At 41.8% G+C, this 18,832-nt stretch overlaps 2 protein-coding genes across 10 annotated transcripts in view; both read left to right on the forward strand.

The window, feature by feature from the left end:
- The window catches only part of DAB1 (DAB1, reelin adaptor protein), a 1,217,809-nt gene that overhangs the window by 336,916 nt on the left and 862,061 nt on the right, over positions 1 to 18,832 (forward strand). The window contains exon 1 of one of the 9 annotated variants that reach the window (XM_021093139.1): positions 16,135 to 16,956. The exons of the other annotated variants lie outside the window; for them this stretch is intronic. The gene's annotated coding sequence lies outside the window, so the exon portion shown is untranslated. Of the gene's footprint in view, positions 1 to 16,134; positions 16,957 to 18,832 lie in introns of those variants that run through there. 9 annotated transcript variants of the gene reach the window in all.
- LOC110261406 (uncharacterized protein DDB_G0290685-like) lies at positions 7,586 to 8,737 on the forward strand. The gene is made up of 2 exons (XM_021097624.1): positions 7,586 to 8,273; positions 8,346 to 8,737. The coding sequence occupies exons 1-2, from the start codon at positions 7,586 to 7,588 to the stop codon at positions 8,735 to 8,737; spliced, it is 1,080 nt and encodes a 359-aa protein (XP_020953283.1).

Genomic DNA, 18,832 nt, shown 5'->3' on the forward strand with positions numbered 1-18,832 from the left:
CTGTTCAGTGTTCTCTTCACCACCCATCTCGCACCTTTTCAGCATGGGTATGTGAGGAAGATGTGGAGGAATTGTAGCCATTAGGTATGTGTGCTACCTGCAGCCTCCCACATATATATGTCTGCCATGCATTAATGCCCAGTGTGGCAGATGGTATTAAAGCCCTGCTTATGTCCTGATAAAGCATTCTGAGACCTATTGCAAAGCCTCCGTAATTTGGATACAGACTATCCAATGATATGCAGCAGTCGGATTTTTGCTTTACATGATGTAATTAAAAACTAATGCTATTGAGATGTGTGTGTCTGTACATGTTTTTACCTTCGGTTTCCCAAAAATGTAGGTATTTTCTTTGCCTACAATATTCATTTGCTTAGCAAATATATGCCCTGTATTATATTCTTATTTTTATATGCATGTTTACTAAGAAAATGTGTATTACCTGTGTGCCTACACGTTCTATTCATTTATTCATTCAACAAATATTTATGGAGCACCAAGTGAATTGCAGAATTTTAGAGCTAGAAGGGACTTACACAGTCATGCTCTCCATGCAACTGAAGAGAATTGAAAGATATCCTGTCTTTTAATTTAGAGAGAGGGGATCTTAATGTGACAAAGCCCGCCCTCCTCCTGGATAGTCTCCCCGCCTGACTTCACTTAGAGCCCACTGTCCATCAGTGTAGTCGGTGCAGGAATAGACCTCAATAGCGTCCCCTGTCCACTCTGCCCGACTGTGATGTCCAGACCACAGTTCTAGGATACCAAGCTTTCTGCCCCTCTGCCTGGCACCAGAACAGTTGCTTGCAGCTGACTCAAAGCATATAGTCAGGCAGCCGGATTGTACTTCATGAGCATAAGCCTCCCTCTCCAGGACTATGGCAGAGTAGTTAGGAACTAAGCCACATTGCCTGGGTTTGTATACTAGTGTTCTGCTGTGTTGTAGCTGTGGGACCATGGGTAAATTGCTTAACCTCTCTGTGCCTTGTTTTTTTTTATGTAAAATAAGGCTAACAATCTTCATCTCGTAGGGTCATTTTAAAGATTAAATAATTCCAAATATACGAGGCACTTAGAGCAGTACTTGAGACTATATAGGCGTATGTTCATTATTAACACTGGACACTCTCCATTGCCATGCCAGCTCTTCTACTTACACAATGGCTGCTGGAGCTCCAATCAGCTAAAATACATTCTAGGCAGAAGGAAGGGAAAGGTGGCTTCTGCCTGTTGAGTCAGCTCCTTTAGGGATCCTTCCCTGAAGGTTCTCACAACACTTCTGTTTATAGAACCTGGTTCCATGGACACACTTAGCTGTGAGAGAGACTGGGAAATGAGGTCTTGATTCCAAACAGTATTGTGCCCCAATGGGGATGCTGTGAATAAGGAGGAAGGGATAACGGGATATTTGTAGGCAATGAAAGACTGTTACATCCAATGGACTATAGTTCTTCTCTGCCTTCCTCTTACTTAACTGCTCAGGAATTTGTCTGTCTTGTTTCTGAGACCACACCCTCTTAGTTTTCTTCCTACTTCTTCTCTGACCACTGTTTTTTCCATGTATTTTTCTGGCTTCACATCTTCCTCCCAATCTCTGTAAGTTAGTGAGCCCTAGTTTTATGACTTAACTTTCGTCTCTTCTCCAGCTACACTCTCTCCCATGGTGCTGAATCCTCCGCTCATGCTGGCGATTCCCATATTCCTGTCTCTGACCCAAACTTCTCCTCTGAACCCTGTGCTTGTACCTACTTGGCATCACCTCTCTGCTTGTTTATTGAAGACCCATCTCAACATTTGCATTGAAGCATAACTCTTGATTTCCCACCAAGTGTGTTTCTCTTCCAGACTTCCCCATCTCTGTACCTGGACACACCACCAATCTGCTTGAAGTCTAACACTTTAGAAACTATGGATCTTTGTCATTTAACCCCTCCCTCTCATTTGCAATCCCCAAATAATTAAATCTATCTCCCTCTTTCCACCTTGTCCATCTCTCTTCCAGTCTGAGCCAGTAGCATCCCTCAACTTGACCACTGCAAGTCCATCCTAATGAATCTCCCTACGGTTGTGCTTTCTCTTGTGATAGAGCAGACCGGTGTCGTGCCAGACTGCCTGGATTCTAATCTTAGCTCCCACGTGTAGTAGCTATACGACTTGCGCAAGTTTATTAACTTTTTTCTTGTGTCAATTTCTTCATCTATAAAATGAGACTAGTAAGAGTACCTGTTTCATCAGGTTATTGAGAGCATGAAATGAGTTAATATATGTAAGCACTCAGAGCAATGCCTGGTATATAATAAGCCCAATCAATAAATGTTAGCTATTATCATTAGCTGTTATTACCGTACATTTTTCATGGAGCAGCCAGAATGATCTTTTAAAAACATAAATTAAATCTTATTGTTCCTGTGCTTAAAACTCTCTAGGGATTTCCCATTTCAGTTGCAACGAAATTCTAATGCATTACCAGGGCCAGAGGCCTTGCCTGACCTAGCCCTTGACTCTTCCCATCACTGTTCACAGCCCCACCCCAGCTCTTACTACCTTGAAGCAACACCTGTTAATGTTCTTTGAGATTCCAAGCTCTGGGGTGTTGTCCCTGTTCTCCTTCCTCTGCCTAGAATGCACTTCCCTCCCTCCAGCTCTTCATAGGGTCACCTTCTTCTCTTTTTCCAGGTCTCACCTCAATTATCTTCCCCTCTGAAAATTCCTCCCACCACATGCCCAAAGAATGGCCCTGCTCTGGTCATTTCCTACAGCACTTAGAATGATTTTTAGTGTTCATGGTGGTTTATGTGTTTGCTTGTCTTATAGTCTCTCTTTCTCTCCTAGAATGGGGGGTTTCTGAGAGGACAGACCTCATTTGTCATGTGCACTATGAACCTAAAGCAATGGTAGTACATAGTAGGTGCTCACAAACCAGGTGGCAAAGGAAGGAAGAGATGCCCAAAACAAGATTTTTAAAGAATGAATAGAATTTTCCAGATACAGAAGGAGAAGTGAGGATTTGAAGCCAAGAGAAGAGTTTTCGCAAATGCATACAGATAGGAAGCGGGGAAGTGCCTTGCTGTTATAAAAGTGCAATGTGGTCCTCAAACCAGCAGCATCTGCCTTACCTGGAAGCTCCTTAGAAATGCAGACTTTTGGTCCCCAGCCCAGACCCACTGAATTGGAATCTGCATTTTAAAAAGATGCCTAGGTAATGTTTTTGAGAAGCCTAGTGTGTTCAGGGAACCAGAAATAGCCATCATGACAGGAGTATAAAGTATAAAGGGGAACATGTTATCTTGGTTATACATTCAGCTACCTGTGACAGACTCAGAATGACAGTGGCTTAAAAAACACCAGATATGTTTGTTCACTTCTCACCTAAAAGTTTGAGCTAATATGGCAGTTTTTGCTAAGTTCATCAGGGACCCAGCACATTCTAAGTGTTCCATGAAAATTCTATGAATTTTCCTTCTCCATCCTCAAGAAATTTGAGTTGCTGCTCTGCGCTTGGTTGAAGCCATCCTTCCTGGTCTGCCTTCACAATAAGCATGAGCCAACACCTGCCAGGTGCCATTCCAGATGCTGGGGACACAACCATGAGGAGATAGGACCCCATCCCTCAAGGAGCTCAGCATGGAAATGGGCATCAGAATGCAGTTCCAGAGCCTTCTCAGTGATCAATACTGATTTCCCTGTGACGAATAAAGGTCAGCAGGGAATAGGGGAGGTCAGAGCCCTTTCTTCCCAATCTCTGTCACACGAGGGTTCATGTGACCCTCATGTGGCAGAGGCTGGGAAGAAAGAGAATGGGAGGGAGTTAGAAAATCTTGTATTTACTCCTTCAAAATACTCAGTTGGAAGAACAGAGGAAAGAATGACAAGGGATTTTAGCACATTGAATAATACGAAAAGGAATCCCCAAGTCTAGAGTGCTACTAAAAATTGAAGAGGGAGAGCCCTTTTTTGTAGGAAAAACTAACATATGAGGAATGATAGAATCAGAACACTACCATTTTGCAACCACTGTTATAATAATTGGTTTAGGTAAGTATTATCAATGGATGCTTAAGCCATCAGATTAAAAGTTGTATGGGAAAAGGATACTTGTTTGTGCTCAAATCATTCCCACCAAATACTGATTAATTATACAGTGTAGAAAACAAAATTCAACTGTGTAAATATTAAAGATCTTATTGGCTTTATTCAATGATTCATGAATCAGGCAGCGTCCAATCTAGCAGATAAAAAAGAGCTCAGAGGAGTAGTACAAATGGAAGAATTTTATAGGCAGAGGGGACCAGAAGCAAGGATGCTATGTGAGGCAAAAAGTGGATTGGTTACTGCAAAGTTACTGCCCTTTAGGGGATGGCAGGGGCCTATTAGGCAGACTATCCAACTAGGACTGATCAGGTGATTCCTGGTTGACTGGTTTAAGGTTCTGAGAGAGCTAAAACTGTAACTAACTATCTGTTTGGTGATATGGGGCTTAGCATAAGTGACTCCATTTGGGGCCTGCCTTTTGTTTTTAACAATAGGGAAAAGGCCCTTATATGGCGAGAAGTCTGATATTTACCATATTGATCATATGGTATATATAATTTGGTACAGATAAATTTAATGTCTCCAATGATGGGGTGAACTGAATTCATGTGACTCAGGGTAAAGATTATTCTGGCAAAAAAACAAAAACAAACTGGCTTATGCTGTTCAAAAGCATCAGTGTCATGGGGGGAATAAAAGGCTGAGGATGAGTTCTAGGTTACAGCTAACGAAAAATGATGATTAAATGTAGCACGTGATCCCTGATTGGACCCTACATGGAAAAGAAATGTTTGAAGGACATTATTGGGCCAACTTGGGACATCTGAATATGGACTGTATGTTAGGCACTGAGATCATAGTATTGTGGTTATGTAGGAATAGCCCCTTATTCTTAGAAGATACATTGTAAAGAATTTAGGGGTAAAAGTTCATAATATTGCCCACTTTTTCTCAAATGACTTAAGGAAAAAAATAAAGAGTATATAGAGAAAGCAATAAAAAGCAAGTGTAGGAAAATATTAAGAGTGGGCGAGTCTAGGTAAAAGGGATTTAGGTTTTATGTTATAACTAACTTTTAAGTAGGTTTAAACTTTTTTAAAAAGTTTTCTTTATTTTTAACTTTTCCCTTTTTAATTTTTATTTTATATTGGAGTATAGTGGATTTACAACATTGTGTTGGTTTCAGGTGTACAGCAAAGTGAATCAGTCATACACATACATATATCCATTCTTTTTCAGATTCTTCTCCCATATAGGTTATTTTTACTATCCTTGGTGGCTGGTTCTGAATAAATCTAGTTCAGTACATACAGTGGATTCCCCAAACTCATACCATTTAAGATTGGGCTTAGTTTGGCCACTGACCCATCAGCCTGCACCCCAGGAAGTAGGGTTGGCTCTGAGCAGAAGGGATGAGGGAGCAGGGTTCTGCAGGCTCAGATTTAGCCTCCGTCTGAACCTTACATCATCTGCCTTCTCTTTGGAGTGTCTGAATTAACAAGCCATGCTTACAGCGCCTGGCAGACAGGGCAGCACTGCAGATGAAAGCCTGCTTTCCTTTTAAACAAAAATTAAGGCCTAAAGCTGCCCTGGGTCTCGACCCTTTTCTTGCCAACTAGGGAGGGTCTGGGAAAAGAAGAGCATATCATCAGGGTGGGATGAGGTTCTAGGGGTTTTATTTTCAGGGGTGGCGGTGTGCGTGTGGGAAAGAGAGATAAAGATGAGATGGAATTCTGAGAGTTGGGAAAGAGTGTATTTCAAAGAACATTTTTAGTCACAGATGGTTGCGGAGGAATACGGAGAACAGGCCCAGCACCTCGGCTTCCTGGCTGATTGCGGGGAGGGGAGCTTGCTAATGAACACATTGATTTCCCAGCTCCTCTGAACAATAGCAAATGTTTTTTGCAGTTATTAATTGGGATCCCACAGCAGGTGTGGGGGATGGTAGGTGCTGGTGATTCTAAGTTTATCTTTGGGGGTTAGGCAAAGACCAAGAGAATTTAAAGAGAAAGGAGGAACAGCTGGGCTGGGTGGTCCCAGCTGGACTGGCTCTCAACCTTGCTACTGGGCAGTTTAACTAGTTTAATTCTTCGTTTTCCTCTTTGAGAAAAAATTAGATTAATACTTTTTCTTCATATGGATCGTGTGAAAACTAAACAACATAGTTAATACATGTAAAAAGTATGTTGTAAGTTTTCCAGGTCTATATACCATTTGTTTTTCTTGTCATTCATTTCTCTTTAGTGTTTATTAAATGCCTACTGTGTACTAGTAGCTTGTGCTAGGTTCAAAGAATATGGCAATGAATTGGAAAATACAGTTCCTGCCCCCCACAGAACTCATGGTCCATCAAGGAAGAGGGGGCCTGGCCACGTGAATATAAATGCCCTGAGAGGATTTCCCCTCATGGATCAGTGGTAACAAACCCAGATAATATCCATGAGGACACAGGATCAATCCCTGGCCTCACTCAGTGGATTGGGGCTATGGTATTGCTGTGAGCTGGGGCGTAGGTCACAGACTTGGCTTGGATCTGGTGTTGCTGTGGCTGTGGTGTAGGCTGGCAGCTGTAGCTCCATTTGACCCATAGCCTGAAAACTTCCACCTGCCACAAGTCAGGCCAAGAAATAAATAAATAAGCACTGAAATACACCAGCTGCTTTTCCAATGGGAAGCTTAAGACAAACTGACCCTGGAAGTCAGAGAAGGCCTCCTGAAGGAAGGAACATCATTATGGAGACCCATCATAAACAGTGATGCTGCTGTTTTTCCCCCTGGAGCAGGGTCAGGGACTTAAACGCTGACCCAGGTTGGCCAGGTAGACCAAGGTCTGAAACCTTATAAAGGATCAATTGGCTTATATTTCTCCATTGACGAGAAACAAGCCAGTGTGTCCTCAGAGGGGCCCCTACTGTCTTTCTAAGCTTGCCTAGCCATGTCCGTTGTGCAAACTCACTGAGCATTGGGCGGCATCCTAGAACAAGATGTTCCTCATTCTCGTGAGGCTGACACCCTGATAACAAAGCTCAAGCTTTCCCTAAGTGCCCAGGTGATGCCTCCCTGATCCTGAATAAAGAGGTGGCAGGCAACCAAGGCCTTCTCAGGTCCACCCAGCCTCCCACTGTGCCCAGCATTCATGGGAGACTTGCCCCCCATCCCACTAGCACTGTGCCTGCACTTTCCCCTAACAACTCTGCCTTGAGCCTCTGCTTTATGGCCCTGTACTATTTATCTCCAATTGCAGCCCAACACTGGCTTTTATAAAACCACCCTTGAAAAATAGGACTTCTAGAAACTGGCAGGGTAGCCTGAGATAAAAAGTATGTGTCAGGAGATGGGAGTTTGCTTTCAATTCCATTGGGTACATATTTCCTGAGCAGCTACTAAGGGAGAAGCCCAATGCTGAGCATGGAGTGTTCAGGGGTAAATATACTTCCAGTCTAGTTGGAAAGCAGTGATGGTGGAGGTGATAATGATGGGGGTGATGATGGTAATGATGGAGGTGATGGTAATGATGGTGGTGATGATGATGATAATGATAATCATTATGGTGATGGTAATGATGGAAGTGGTGGTAATGATGGAGACAATGGTAATGATGATGGTGATGGTCATGATGGAGGTGGTGGTAATGATAAGGGTGGTGATGATGATAATGTTGAAGATGATGACTATGGTGATGGTCATGATGGAGGTGGTGGTAATGAGGGAGGTGGTGGTAATGATAACAGTGGTAATGATGATAGTGGCAAAGATGATGATGATGATGGTAACTTACGATGGAAGTGGTGGTAATGATGGAGACAATGGTAATGATGTTGGTGATGGTAATGATGATGGTGATGGTCATGATGGAAGTGGTGATAATGATGGAGACAATGGTAATGATGATGGTGATGGTCATGATGGAGGTGGTAGTAATGATAATGGTGGTAATGATGGAGACAATGGTAATGATGATGGTGATGGTCATGATGGAGGTGATAGTAATGATAATGGTGGTAATGATGATAATGTTGAAGATGATGATGGTGATGGTCATGATGGAAGTGGTGATAATGATGGAGACAATGGTAATGATGATGGTGATGGTCATGATGGAGGTGGTAGTAATGATAATGGTAATGATGATAATGTTGAAGATGATGATGGTGATGGTCATGATGATGATAATCATTCTGGTGATGGTAATGATGGAAGTGGTGGTAATGATGGAGACAATGGTAATGATGTTGGTGATGGTAATGATGATGGTGATGGTCATGATGGAGGTGGTGGTAATGATAATGATGGTAATGATGATAATGTTGAAGATGATGATGGTGATGGTAATGATGGAAGTGGTGGTAATGATGGAGACAATGGTAATGATGATGGTGATGGTCATGATGGAGGTGGTGGTAATGATAATGGTGGTAATGATGATAATGTTGAAGATGATGGTGATGGTCATGATGGAAGTGGTGGTAATGAGAGAGGTGGTGGTAATGATAATGGTGGTAATGATGATAATGTTGAAGATGATGGTGATGGTCATGATGGAAGTGGTGGTAATGAGAGAGGTGGTGGTTATGATAACGGTGGTAATGATGATAGTGACAAAGATGATGTGATGATGGTAACTTACGATGGAAGTGGTGGTAATGATGCAGATGATGGTAATGACGGAGGTGGTGGAAGTGATGGTGGTGGTCAGTGCATGTGAATGGTTTGGGGGTAGGGAAGGTGCTGGAATTGGGAGAGTTGAGCTCGATAACACCTAAGGCACCATCAACTGCTTTGACTTTTATTCTGTTAAACCTAATTATTTACTAGTCTATAAAACAGGTACACACATCGCTTGTATTCAAGATGTTTCTTGAACAGGACAGAAATGAGAGAATTTGCTAAGAACTTCCACATCTAACAATGGGATCAAATTGTACGCATTTCATTTTGCCTCCAGGATCCAGAAGAAATCCCCATCCCTGTTAATTTAGAACACGTAAACTATGCACATAGATTAAAATTCGGAAGTAGTTTCTATTTCATGAGGATTTTTAAAAAATCATATGCTCTCTATTCAAGACTTTACAAAAGAAAGTAAGGAATAAAATTCACACATTAGCAAGAAATTGCTGGTATCTTTGAATATCTTCCCCCAGGCAGAGAAATTTGGCATTTTTTAAAAAGTTGAATTTTCTGTGTATGAAAGAAAACATTTACTGATGATGTGGATGAGTAAAATCATTAAGTAAATGTTGTATAGATTCAAACAAACAAAAAAAGCTACCCCCTTATTCCCAGTTTCCGAAACAAACCAATCCCCACTCACACCCTACCCCCAAAAGGCAAGGAATAGATAGATGGAAAAAGATTGAGTTTTTGTTTCCTGAGTTAGTACACAGGCAAAAAATAAAAAAATAAAAAAATAAAAACAATGCCAAGAATATAAAAGATCAGCTGGTTATTTGTTCTAAGCATTTTATGTGTATTAACTCATTTAATCCCATAATAATCCTATAAGGAAGCTGGCTATGATATCCTTTTTTCACAAGTGTGGGAACAGAAACCCAGTAACTCACTGGGGATCATAAAGCTGAGAAGTGGTGGCGCTGGATTTGAACCTAGCCAAGAGAGCTTTAATGCCTGCAGACTTAAACAAACATAGACCACTTATATATATATGACTTGTAAAGGCTTGTGAGGCCACTATATTTGCTGCTTGATATTATTTTTCTTGTTATTAAGATCCCTTCATCCAGAGTCTTTCACACCTTGTATGAGCTTTCACCGGAAAGTTGATTATCACGTATATGGGACCTCACTATTATTTCTTACAACTTTAAGTGAATCTACAATTATCTCCCTAAAAATTCCAGTCAGGAAGAGTTGACTAGCACCACACATGTCTCTAAGCACTCTCTAATGAGCAAGTGAATTAAAATGTCAGGAACAAATGACTGATTACAGATTTAAAATCAGTCTGTAAATGTGAAGAAATATTTTATGTAAACATCCCAGCCTTGGAAGTGTTAGGCTTGAAAGTGAGTTATGGGTCAAAATCCCAATCAGACTCTGTCTTAGGAAAGCTCCTTGACTTGTCTGGGCCTCAGTTTCCTAACTCTGTAAAATGGGGTAGTAATGCCTACTTCATTGTGTTGTTAGGAAAGAGCAGATTTGGAGTCAGGCTTGTGTGAATCCAGAGTTGCTTGCTTTTAGCAGCTCCATGCTACCCTGAGTAAAGAGGTGGTAGGTGCCAGCTTCAGGGAAGAGGGCCTAAGGGGGCCTGCCTGTAGCCCCTGCCAGTTATCCCTCCAGCCTCTTTGTCTACCCGTCCCCCCAGAATCTGTTTCCCTTTGCAAGGCCTGACCTCAAAGGGTCATGTCAGCTCCACTGGACCTTCGCAGTTCAGCTTGCTTCTCTTGCCCTTCTTAAATAAACTGGATTTGGAGCCAGAAGACCTCAGGTTAAGACCTGCTTTTGCTGGGTAGCTTCTGGCAAGCCGCTTCCCCAGCTGGGTCTTGGGTTTCCTGCCTATAACATGAAGCATCCAGGACAGGGTACCCAGAGCCCCGCCCTCTCTAAGGAATGAGAAGTGGCTCCTCCTCTCTATGTGCAACCCCAAAGCTTCACTCCCTTGCCATTCCCTTACCCCTTCTAAAAATATCAACCTAGGGCACATAACAAGATGCTCAACATCGCTAATTATTAGAGAAATGTAAATCAAAACTGCAGTGAATTACCACCTCACACCAGTCAGGATGGCCATCATCAGAAAGTCTACAAAGAAAGTGTGGAGAAAAGGGAACCCTCCTACCCTATGAATAGGAATGTAAATTGGTGCAGCCACTATGGAGAATACTATGGAAAACTAAAAATAGAGCTACCATACAATCCAACAATCCCACTTTGGGGCATTTATCCAAAAAAGATGAAAACTCTAATTTGAAAAGTATGTGCACCCAGTGTTCACTGCAGCACAGTTTATAATTAGCCAAGACATGAAAGCACCTAGCCTAGATGCCCACTGATGGACGAATGGATAAAGAAGATGTGGTACATAAATACAACGCAATACTACTCAGCCATAAAAAGAATGAAATGATGCCATTTTCAGCAGCATGGATGGACCTAGAGATTATCATACTAAATAACTAAGACAGAGAAAGAAAAACATCATATGAGATCACTAATATATGAAATCTAAAAAAAAAAAAAAGGTACAAACTGAACTTATTTACAAAATAGACATAGACTCACAGACATAGAAAACAAACTTATGGTTACAAAAGGGGAAAAGGGAGGAGGGATACATTAGGAGTTTGGGACTAACAGATACACACCACTATACATACAATAAAAAACAACAAGGATTTACTGCATAGCGCAGGAAACTATGTTCATTATCTTGTAAGAACTTGTAATGGAAATAATCCGAGAAAGAATATATGAGTAGATATGTGGCCGAATCACTTTGCCGTACAGCTGAAACTAACACACTATTGTAAATCAACTATACTTCAATTTGAAAAATCGGCCAAGAGGAGGGCAGGGCTGCAGTTACAAGGCTGTATAGTCCTGGAAAGGGCAGAAGCTGGGCAGTGTGAGGTTGCCATCACGAAGGCTGAGGCAACCTCTAGCTTAGGGAATCGAGAAGATGCTATAATTGGAGCGATTCACTGTGGCTAAACTGAAAATTTCGTGAAATCAATTGGGAGAAAAATCAATATGGGATTTTTTTTTCCACGATGAAAAGACAAGATTCCCACACAATTAAGAACTGGGCCGTGGTTTCCACACTCTGCCTGTCATGTTCTCTTGTTTCTGTGCCACAACTGTTCATCAGAAATAATTAAACATTTTCCCATGGGCAACAATTACTTGCTTAAAATATTATGAGTAAGGAGAATACATTTATAATTACCTAACCTTTCTGAAGGTGAAAATATATATTATCCTTTGATAGAAGAGAAAAAGGAGTTCCTGGATTTGCCAGTGCGCTGTGCTGTATCTGTCCTGATTATATTAATTGCCCTAAGGAACGGAACAATACTTTCTACACACCCCAACCTTCTCTTTCATTTTCTGTAACTTTTAGGCATCAAACAATGGTTCCTCTTTCTTGTTGTTTTTGTAAGTCATTAAATAGCCAGCCTGTAGCTAATAGGACCGCCAGACAGTATCTCTGAATTGCCCCAGTGTTGTAATATAATGAGTGGTGACATCTTTCTTTTCTTTGGAATGGGTTTCATCATGAGCCACAAGCAGGCACAAACCATGACCCCAGTTTTATACTGTCACTGGTTTCCGGATTTTGCCTTAAACACCTACACGGTGAAAACAAGACAATAATCACAGTAGTTAACACTGATTGAGTGCACATATGCTAATAGGCATTTATTTCCGAAATGCTCTGTGTTTAGCACCTCATTTAATGCTCCCAGGAATGTCATGAAGCAGGGGATTGTTAACACTCCCATCTTACAGGTGAGTGAACTGAGGCCCAGAGAGGTTAAATAACTTGTCCCAGGTCACACTACTAGTAAGTGGTAAAGCTGGGGTTTGGTCCAGAGTCTATCCCCTTAATCACATACTGCAATATCTTGCAGAGTTCTCTATCAAATAATTTTGGTCTAATATTTTATGTTAACTGACAAAGAATATATTTTTTCTGTAAAATATTTTTCAGAAACCTGACTGCAATCATGCTTTTTATGTTAGGGCTTTTTTTTTTTTTTTTTTTGCCTAACTTGTTGGCCTTACTGCTACAAGTCTGAAAGCATGTAGCAATCACATTGGTGGCAGTAGTAGTAATAATAGCAGTAATTATCACTTACTGATTATATATCTGGGGCTAAGCACTGATCTAAGTAAGATCTTCACTTTATCCTGCCCCTTTGCTCATATACATGACAAAGATACAGGGTAGCTAAGAGCAACCTTGGCTTACACACAGGTAAACTGAGGCCCATAAGGGTAAGAGACATGACCAAGGTCACACAGCTTGTCAACTCTATAGCAGGGACTTCAAGGAATCTGCTCATCCCACTCAGCTAGTTTTGTCCCCTGTATTGTGTGCCAGGCACTCTTCTTGGCTCTGGCAATACCACTGTGCATTAGGCCTCATCCCAGCTACCAGCCAGGGGCTTGGTTGGCTCAACACCCACAATGTTTGGGGGTCAGTATTTGGTGCAGCTACATGCATGCTTTCCTCTGAAATGTTCTCTCCTTTATTTTAGGAAAACTGGGTTTTAGTAACTCGTCCACGGGATCTAAAGTTATATACAATTGTGTCGAGGTACTGCAGAGTCTTTTAAAAGCATGAGTATGCATTTTTGTGTTTACATGTATCATTGGCATGAGGATGTTATCACAGAACTCAGTTCTTATTTCTGATTTTGTGTCTTTCCTTTACTCCACAATAGCAGACAGTGGGAGCTCAGTATCCAGGGCCTCGTCAGAGCTAGATTACTCTGTGTCAGGAATTATGCTAGGAATACAACAAAATTTAGAATGTGGGGTCTCCCTCGCAATGAGGAAAGCTACATCTTCTTATTGTGCAAATTCTCCAGAAACAATAGTACGGTGGCCAAAGCCACAACTCTGGAGCCATTGCCCGGTGTCAAGCCTCAGTTTCAATCGTTATCAGCTGTGTGACCTTGGGCAAATTACTTACCCTTTCTGTGCCTCAGCTTCCTCATCTATCAAATAAGGAAAATGGACTCATAGTGGCTGCTTCATGGATGAAATGAGTGAATAAATATGCATCATCACTTCGAACAACAGAGCTTGGTGCATGGGTGCTATGTACGTGTTGACCACTGTTCATTATAATTTGAAAGAACTTATTTTGTAAGAAAGGAAAACAGCACTTCACTATCTGTTTTTTTCAGCTCTCAAAGGGCCCCTGTCTTTAAATCTTCCAGGGATTATACACAGCCATTCTGGTAAGAATGCTCTCAGAGCCAGTCTTCCTTGGACTTTTCCAGTGAGCTGAGGTCTGCACTGCGGCAACTTGCCACAATTAGCCCAGACCAGTTTAGTATGTTGTCTTTAAACAGTGTGATTCACGTGGACTATTTGAACAGGCTATAAAGCGTTATATGGGTGCACGTCTCCCTTCTTCCTCCCCCTACCAGCTGTTAGGTGTTTCAAGCAGTACCTTGCATAAAAAAATTAACTCCTGACTGATCCTTTCCCTTTTGCTGTTGCCCCTTTCAAACCTTTCTCCACCACGGCTCAGCGGAGCAATCTTTTTCAAATGCAAATCAAATGCGGCACTCTTCTGCTGAAACCCTTCTAGTTTGTCCCTACTGTGCTGAGAATGCTGTCCAGATCCAGACTCTTCCTCATGCCTGTACTCTGGGCACCCTGGCCTCTTTCGGGTTTCAAAACATGCTGAGCTCTGTTTTCTTTTTTCTTCTCTATATCTATGAGCTTGCTTTTTGATTTATTTACTTACTTTCTTATTTTTATTGAAGTATTGTTGATTTACAATGTCGTATTAATTTCAGGTGTACAGCAAAGTGATTCAGTTATACACACATATATATCCACTCTTTTCCAGATTCTTTTCTCTTATAGGTTATAACAAAATATTGAATATAGTTCCCTGTGCCATACATAGGTCCTTGTTAGTTATCTACTTTATATATAGTATTGGGTATATGTTAATTCCAAACTCCTAATGTATACCTCCCCTGCCTTCCCCTTTGGTAACTATAAGTTTGTTTTCTATATCTATGAGTCCTATTTCTGTTTTGTACATCATTTCATTTGTACATTTTTTTTAAAGATTCTACATATCAGTGATATCATATGATATTTGTCTTCCTCTGTCTGGCTTACTTCACTTAGTATGATAAACTCCAGGTGTATCCATGTTGCTGCAAAAGGCATTGTTTCATTCTTTTTTATAGATAAGTAATATTCCATTGTGTATATGTACCACATCTTCTTTATCCATTCCTCTGCCGATGGATATTTAGGTTGCGTCCATGTCTTGGCTATTGCAGATAATGTTGCAATGAACATTGGGGTGCATGAATCTTTTCAAATTAGAATTTTCACTGATAAATTCCCAGGAGTGGGATTGCTGGATCTTATAGTAGTTCTATTTTTAGTTTTTTAAGGAACTCTCATACTGTTCTCCATGGTGGCTGCACCAGTTTGCGTTCCCACCAACAGTGTAGAAGGGTTCCCTTTTCTCCACACCCTTTTCAGGATTTATTATTGGTAGATTTTTGGACGATGGCCATTCTGACCAGTGTGTGGGGTGCTGAACAACTTTTGACACCAGGGTGTTTACCTTTGAGGTCCCCTTTGTCTGGAATATTCTTCCCTGGCTGGATTTTCTCATTCTTGTGGGCTGGATTCAAGATATCACTTCCTTAGAGAGGTCTGTACAACACCCTACCTTAAGTGGGCATTGCCACCCCCCATTAATTCTCTCTGAGCACACTGCTTATTTCTTTACTAGAACATTTCCAGATCTGTAATTATTTAATTTCTGTATATGCTTGTTTGTTTCCTGCTGTGTTTCCTGCCAGACTTCAGACTGCCTGGTCCTTACTGTATCCTGAGTGACTGGCACAGAGAAGCCGAGTCAAAGGTACCCAGTGCCGCAGAGTTGATTTAGTGGCCTCTAGAGTTTTGAAAACCAAACTCTCCATTTACTTTTGACTTGCTTTAAATGTCACCTGCAAATTCACCCAATTTCCTTATTTTTCTATTAGAAAATTAAACCAGTTTCTGGCTGGCTTGTTAGTACACTACTATCATATTTATTTTATACTTGTTTTTCATGCTCAAATAGGAGTAAAGATTCCCTTTGGTCCCAGAGTTTTTTGATAATCTATCTCTGAAATATGGCATCCTGTTGAGTGCTTTGGGATCATTTGTAAAAGAAAACGGAGACTCTAGGAGGAGTAAATAAAACAGTGGTTTTCTAAGTGTGGTTCTCAGACCAGCAGCTGCAGCATCACCTGGGAACTTGTTAGAAAAGCAGGCTTTCAGCTGCCTCCCTGAAACCTACTGAAGCAAGGTCTGGGGGTGGGGCGGAGGACTCAGTGTTTTAACAAGCCCCTCCACAAGCTGCTGATGCTGGCTAGTTTAAGAATCAGTGAAATAAAGTAACCTTTGTCAGAAAGGTATGGAAATGTTGTTCCTAAGTTCTAAGGATTTGTGCAGTCAATAGTTTAGAAACAGGTAATTAACATCAATGGCATGTCAGAAATTGCCTGGGGGTGCCTGGGATATAGAGGTAAACCAGAAAGGGCCCTGGTCTTCAGGAATTTTCCATCTGAGGTAGAGAGAATGGCAAATAAACTGTCTATTGTGATATATCGTTGTGAGTGTTGGACTGGAGGAAAGCAGAAAGAACTAAGGCAGCATGGACAGGACTCAGGTGAGGCTCTTAGAGGATAAGGGTTTAAAAAAATAGCGTGGGAAAAAAAAAAAAAAAAAAAGCGTGGACTTCAGAGGTAACTGGCCTGAGTGTAAGCCAGCCTCCATTCTTTACCAGCTGTGTGACTCTGGGTAAGGTACTTAACCTCTCTGTGCTTTGGTTGTCTGTCTTAAGAGTGAACGTGAAAATCCTCATAGTGACCTACTTCACGGAGCTGTTGTGATGACTAAATGAGTTAATGAATGAGAAGCGCTTAGAACAGTGCCTGGTTCATTGCGAGGACTCAGTAAGTATTCGTGGATATTACCGTCATCTGATTTCTAGCCAAGCCTATTAGATGTGCGTGCTCATTAGAGCCAGAGAGTAAGAGTTCACTTAGGGAAGGTTTTCACTGTAAGCGCGAGCAGAACTTGCCACTCCCTGTGTTCCTTCAACAGCAGTGTCAGCACCAGCTGGGGGCTTGTCAGAAATGCAAAATCTTGGGCCCTACTTCCAGACCTCCTGAATCAGACCCTGCCTTTTAACAAGATTCCCAGGTAAATTTCTTTTTTTTTTTTTTTCTTTTTTTGGCTTTTTAGGGCCACACCCACGGCATATGGAGGTTCCCAGGCTAGGGGTTGAATCAGAGCTATAGCCACGGGCCTATGCCAGAGCCACAGCAATGTCAGGTCCGAGCTGCATCTGCGGCCTACACCACAGCTCACGGCAATGCCAGATCCTTAACCCACTGAGCGAGGCCAGGGATCAAACCTGCATCCTCAGGGGGTGCTAGTCAGATTCCTTTATGCTGAGGCACAACAGGAATTTTTTTAAAGCTGACTTAAAAAATTGAGAACCACTGGCATAGAATAGTGATTCTGAGCTCCAGGTGCACCTACCTGAGGAGGGAGTATACAGGCAAAGACACAAAATCCTGGGACAGAAAGCCCTGCAGTTCTGAGCTATGGGACAGCAGGTGGCGGGAGGGGGAAGGAGAGGAGGTGTACACCAGCAAGGCCTTGGCAGGAGGTCTGGACCTCATCCAAGGGCAGGTTGGCAGCAGAGGTGCCGGGGCTGTGCTCCCCTTTTACTCAGGAAGTTCATCACGGCAGCCCTGGGAAGCCTAGAGGGAGAGGGCCTTCAACGGCCCTGAAAGAAGAGACTGGGAGGCAGTGAAGGCGGAGAGGAGGAAATGAGGTTGAAGATTATGAGACGAGGACTCTAGCGAGCAGGACAGAGCGGAAAATGAGAAAGGTGCAAGAGCTGAGCACGACTCAGGCTTTGAACTCACGGGACTAAGTTGGAAAAGCTACTCTTCGGAAGTTATTCTTCATAGCCCCTTTCAAGGGTTTCTCTCTAGTTCAGTTTCCCGAAGGCAGCCCGGTGCCCATAACCACCTAGAAATTTCTGGCAACACACTCAGTAAGCATTTGGTATTACTTCCTTCCATACGAGGGTTTGGGGACAGAATGTCCTAGTGTGTCCTAGGAATGATGGCGGGATTCTTCCCTCTTTATCTAATGTCTCTAGCCGTCTGTTCATTTACAGCAAAAACTTCACTTCCCCAGATCCCTTGAAGAATGAATCATTCCTTGTAAGCAAATTTTCAAGTAGCTGAGGTCTAATCTTTTATGAGTGGAAAATGTTATTTAAAATATTATACTGTTTTTGATGATATATTTTAATGCATTAGTTTTCACGCTCTTTTTTTAAAGCAATGGGGCCTTTTTTTTTTTTTTCCAAATGTAATTATAGAATCCCAGCATATAAAACAGAATAAAGAGAGTTAAAAAGGAAGAAGCAAGCCAAGCTCTGCACCCTTACTTTCTAATTTGTTCCTTAATTTGTTCCCTGGGAGTCCTCCTCACCTACCTTGGACCTTGTGGAACAGTTTGAACACCTTTATTTTAAAAGGAATTTATTCTCTGCTGATTTCTTAAAGAGAAGAATCAGATGTAATTTTTGTCTGACTGGGGGTTTTGTCATCAATATCATTATCATGATTGATTGAGTTGGTACAAGTCACTTCCAGTGCAAGTGATAGAAATCCAGCTCTAGCACTAGCAAAATGATGAGTTTATTGGCACGTGGAGCTGGAAAGTCTCGAGTGATGGTTGTATATCAGGCTTGGTTGTATCCAGGTGCTAACACGCCTTCATTAGGATTCATCACCTCTCTTCCTCTATCGATTTCGACCTCTCTCTCTTTCTAAATGTGTCAACACTTAGCAATATTCACTCCTGCCAAAGGCAGCTCTGCGCTTGCTACAAACAAGAAAATTTTTGACATCTCAGGTAAAATCCTAATAGTTCTTGGAACAGAAACCCTCTTCCTAGTATCCAGATAGCTGTTCTTATGGGAGGACTCTTAATTACCCTGCTTGGGTCACTTGCTGACCTGTAAGTCCAGTGGGCAGGTAAATCATCCTGATTG

The sequence above is a fragment of the Sus scrofa genome, chromosome 6 (assembly GCF_000003025.6).
Source record: "Sus scrofa isolate TJ Tabasco breed Duroc chromosome 6, Sscrofa11.1, whole genome shotgun sequence".
Lineage (NCBI taxonomy): Eukaryota > Metazoa > Chordata > Mammalia > Artiodactyla > Suidae > Sus > Sus scrofa.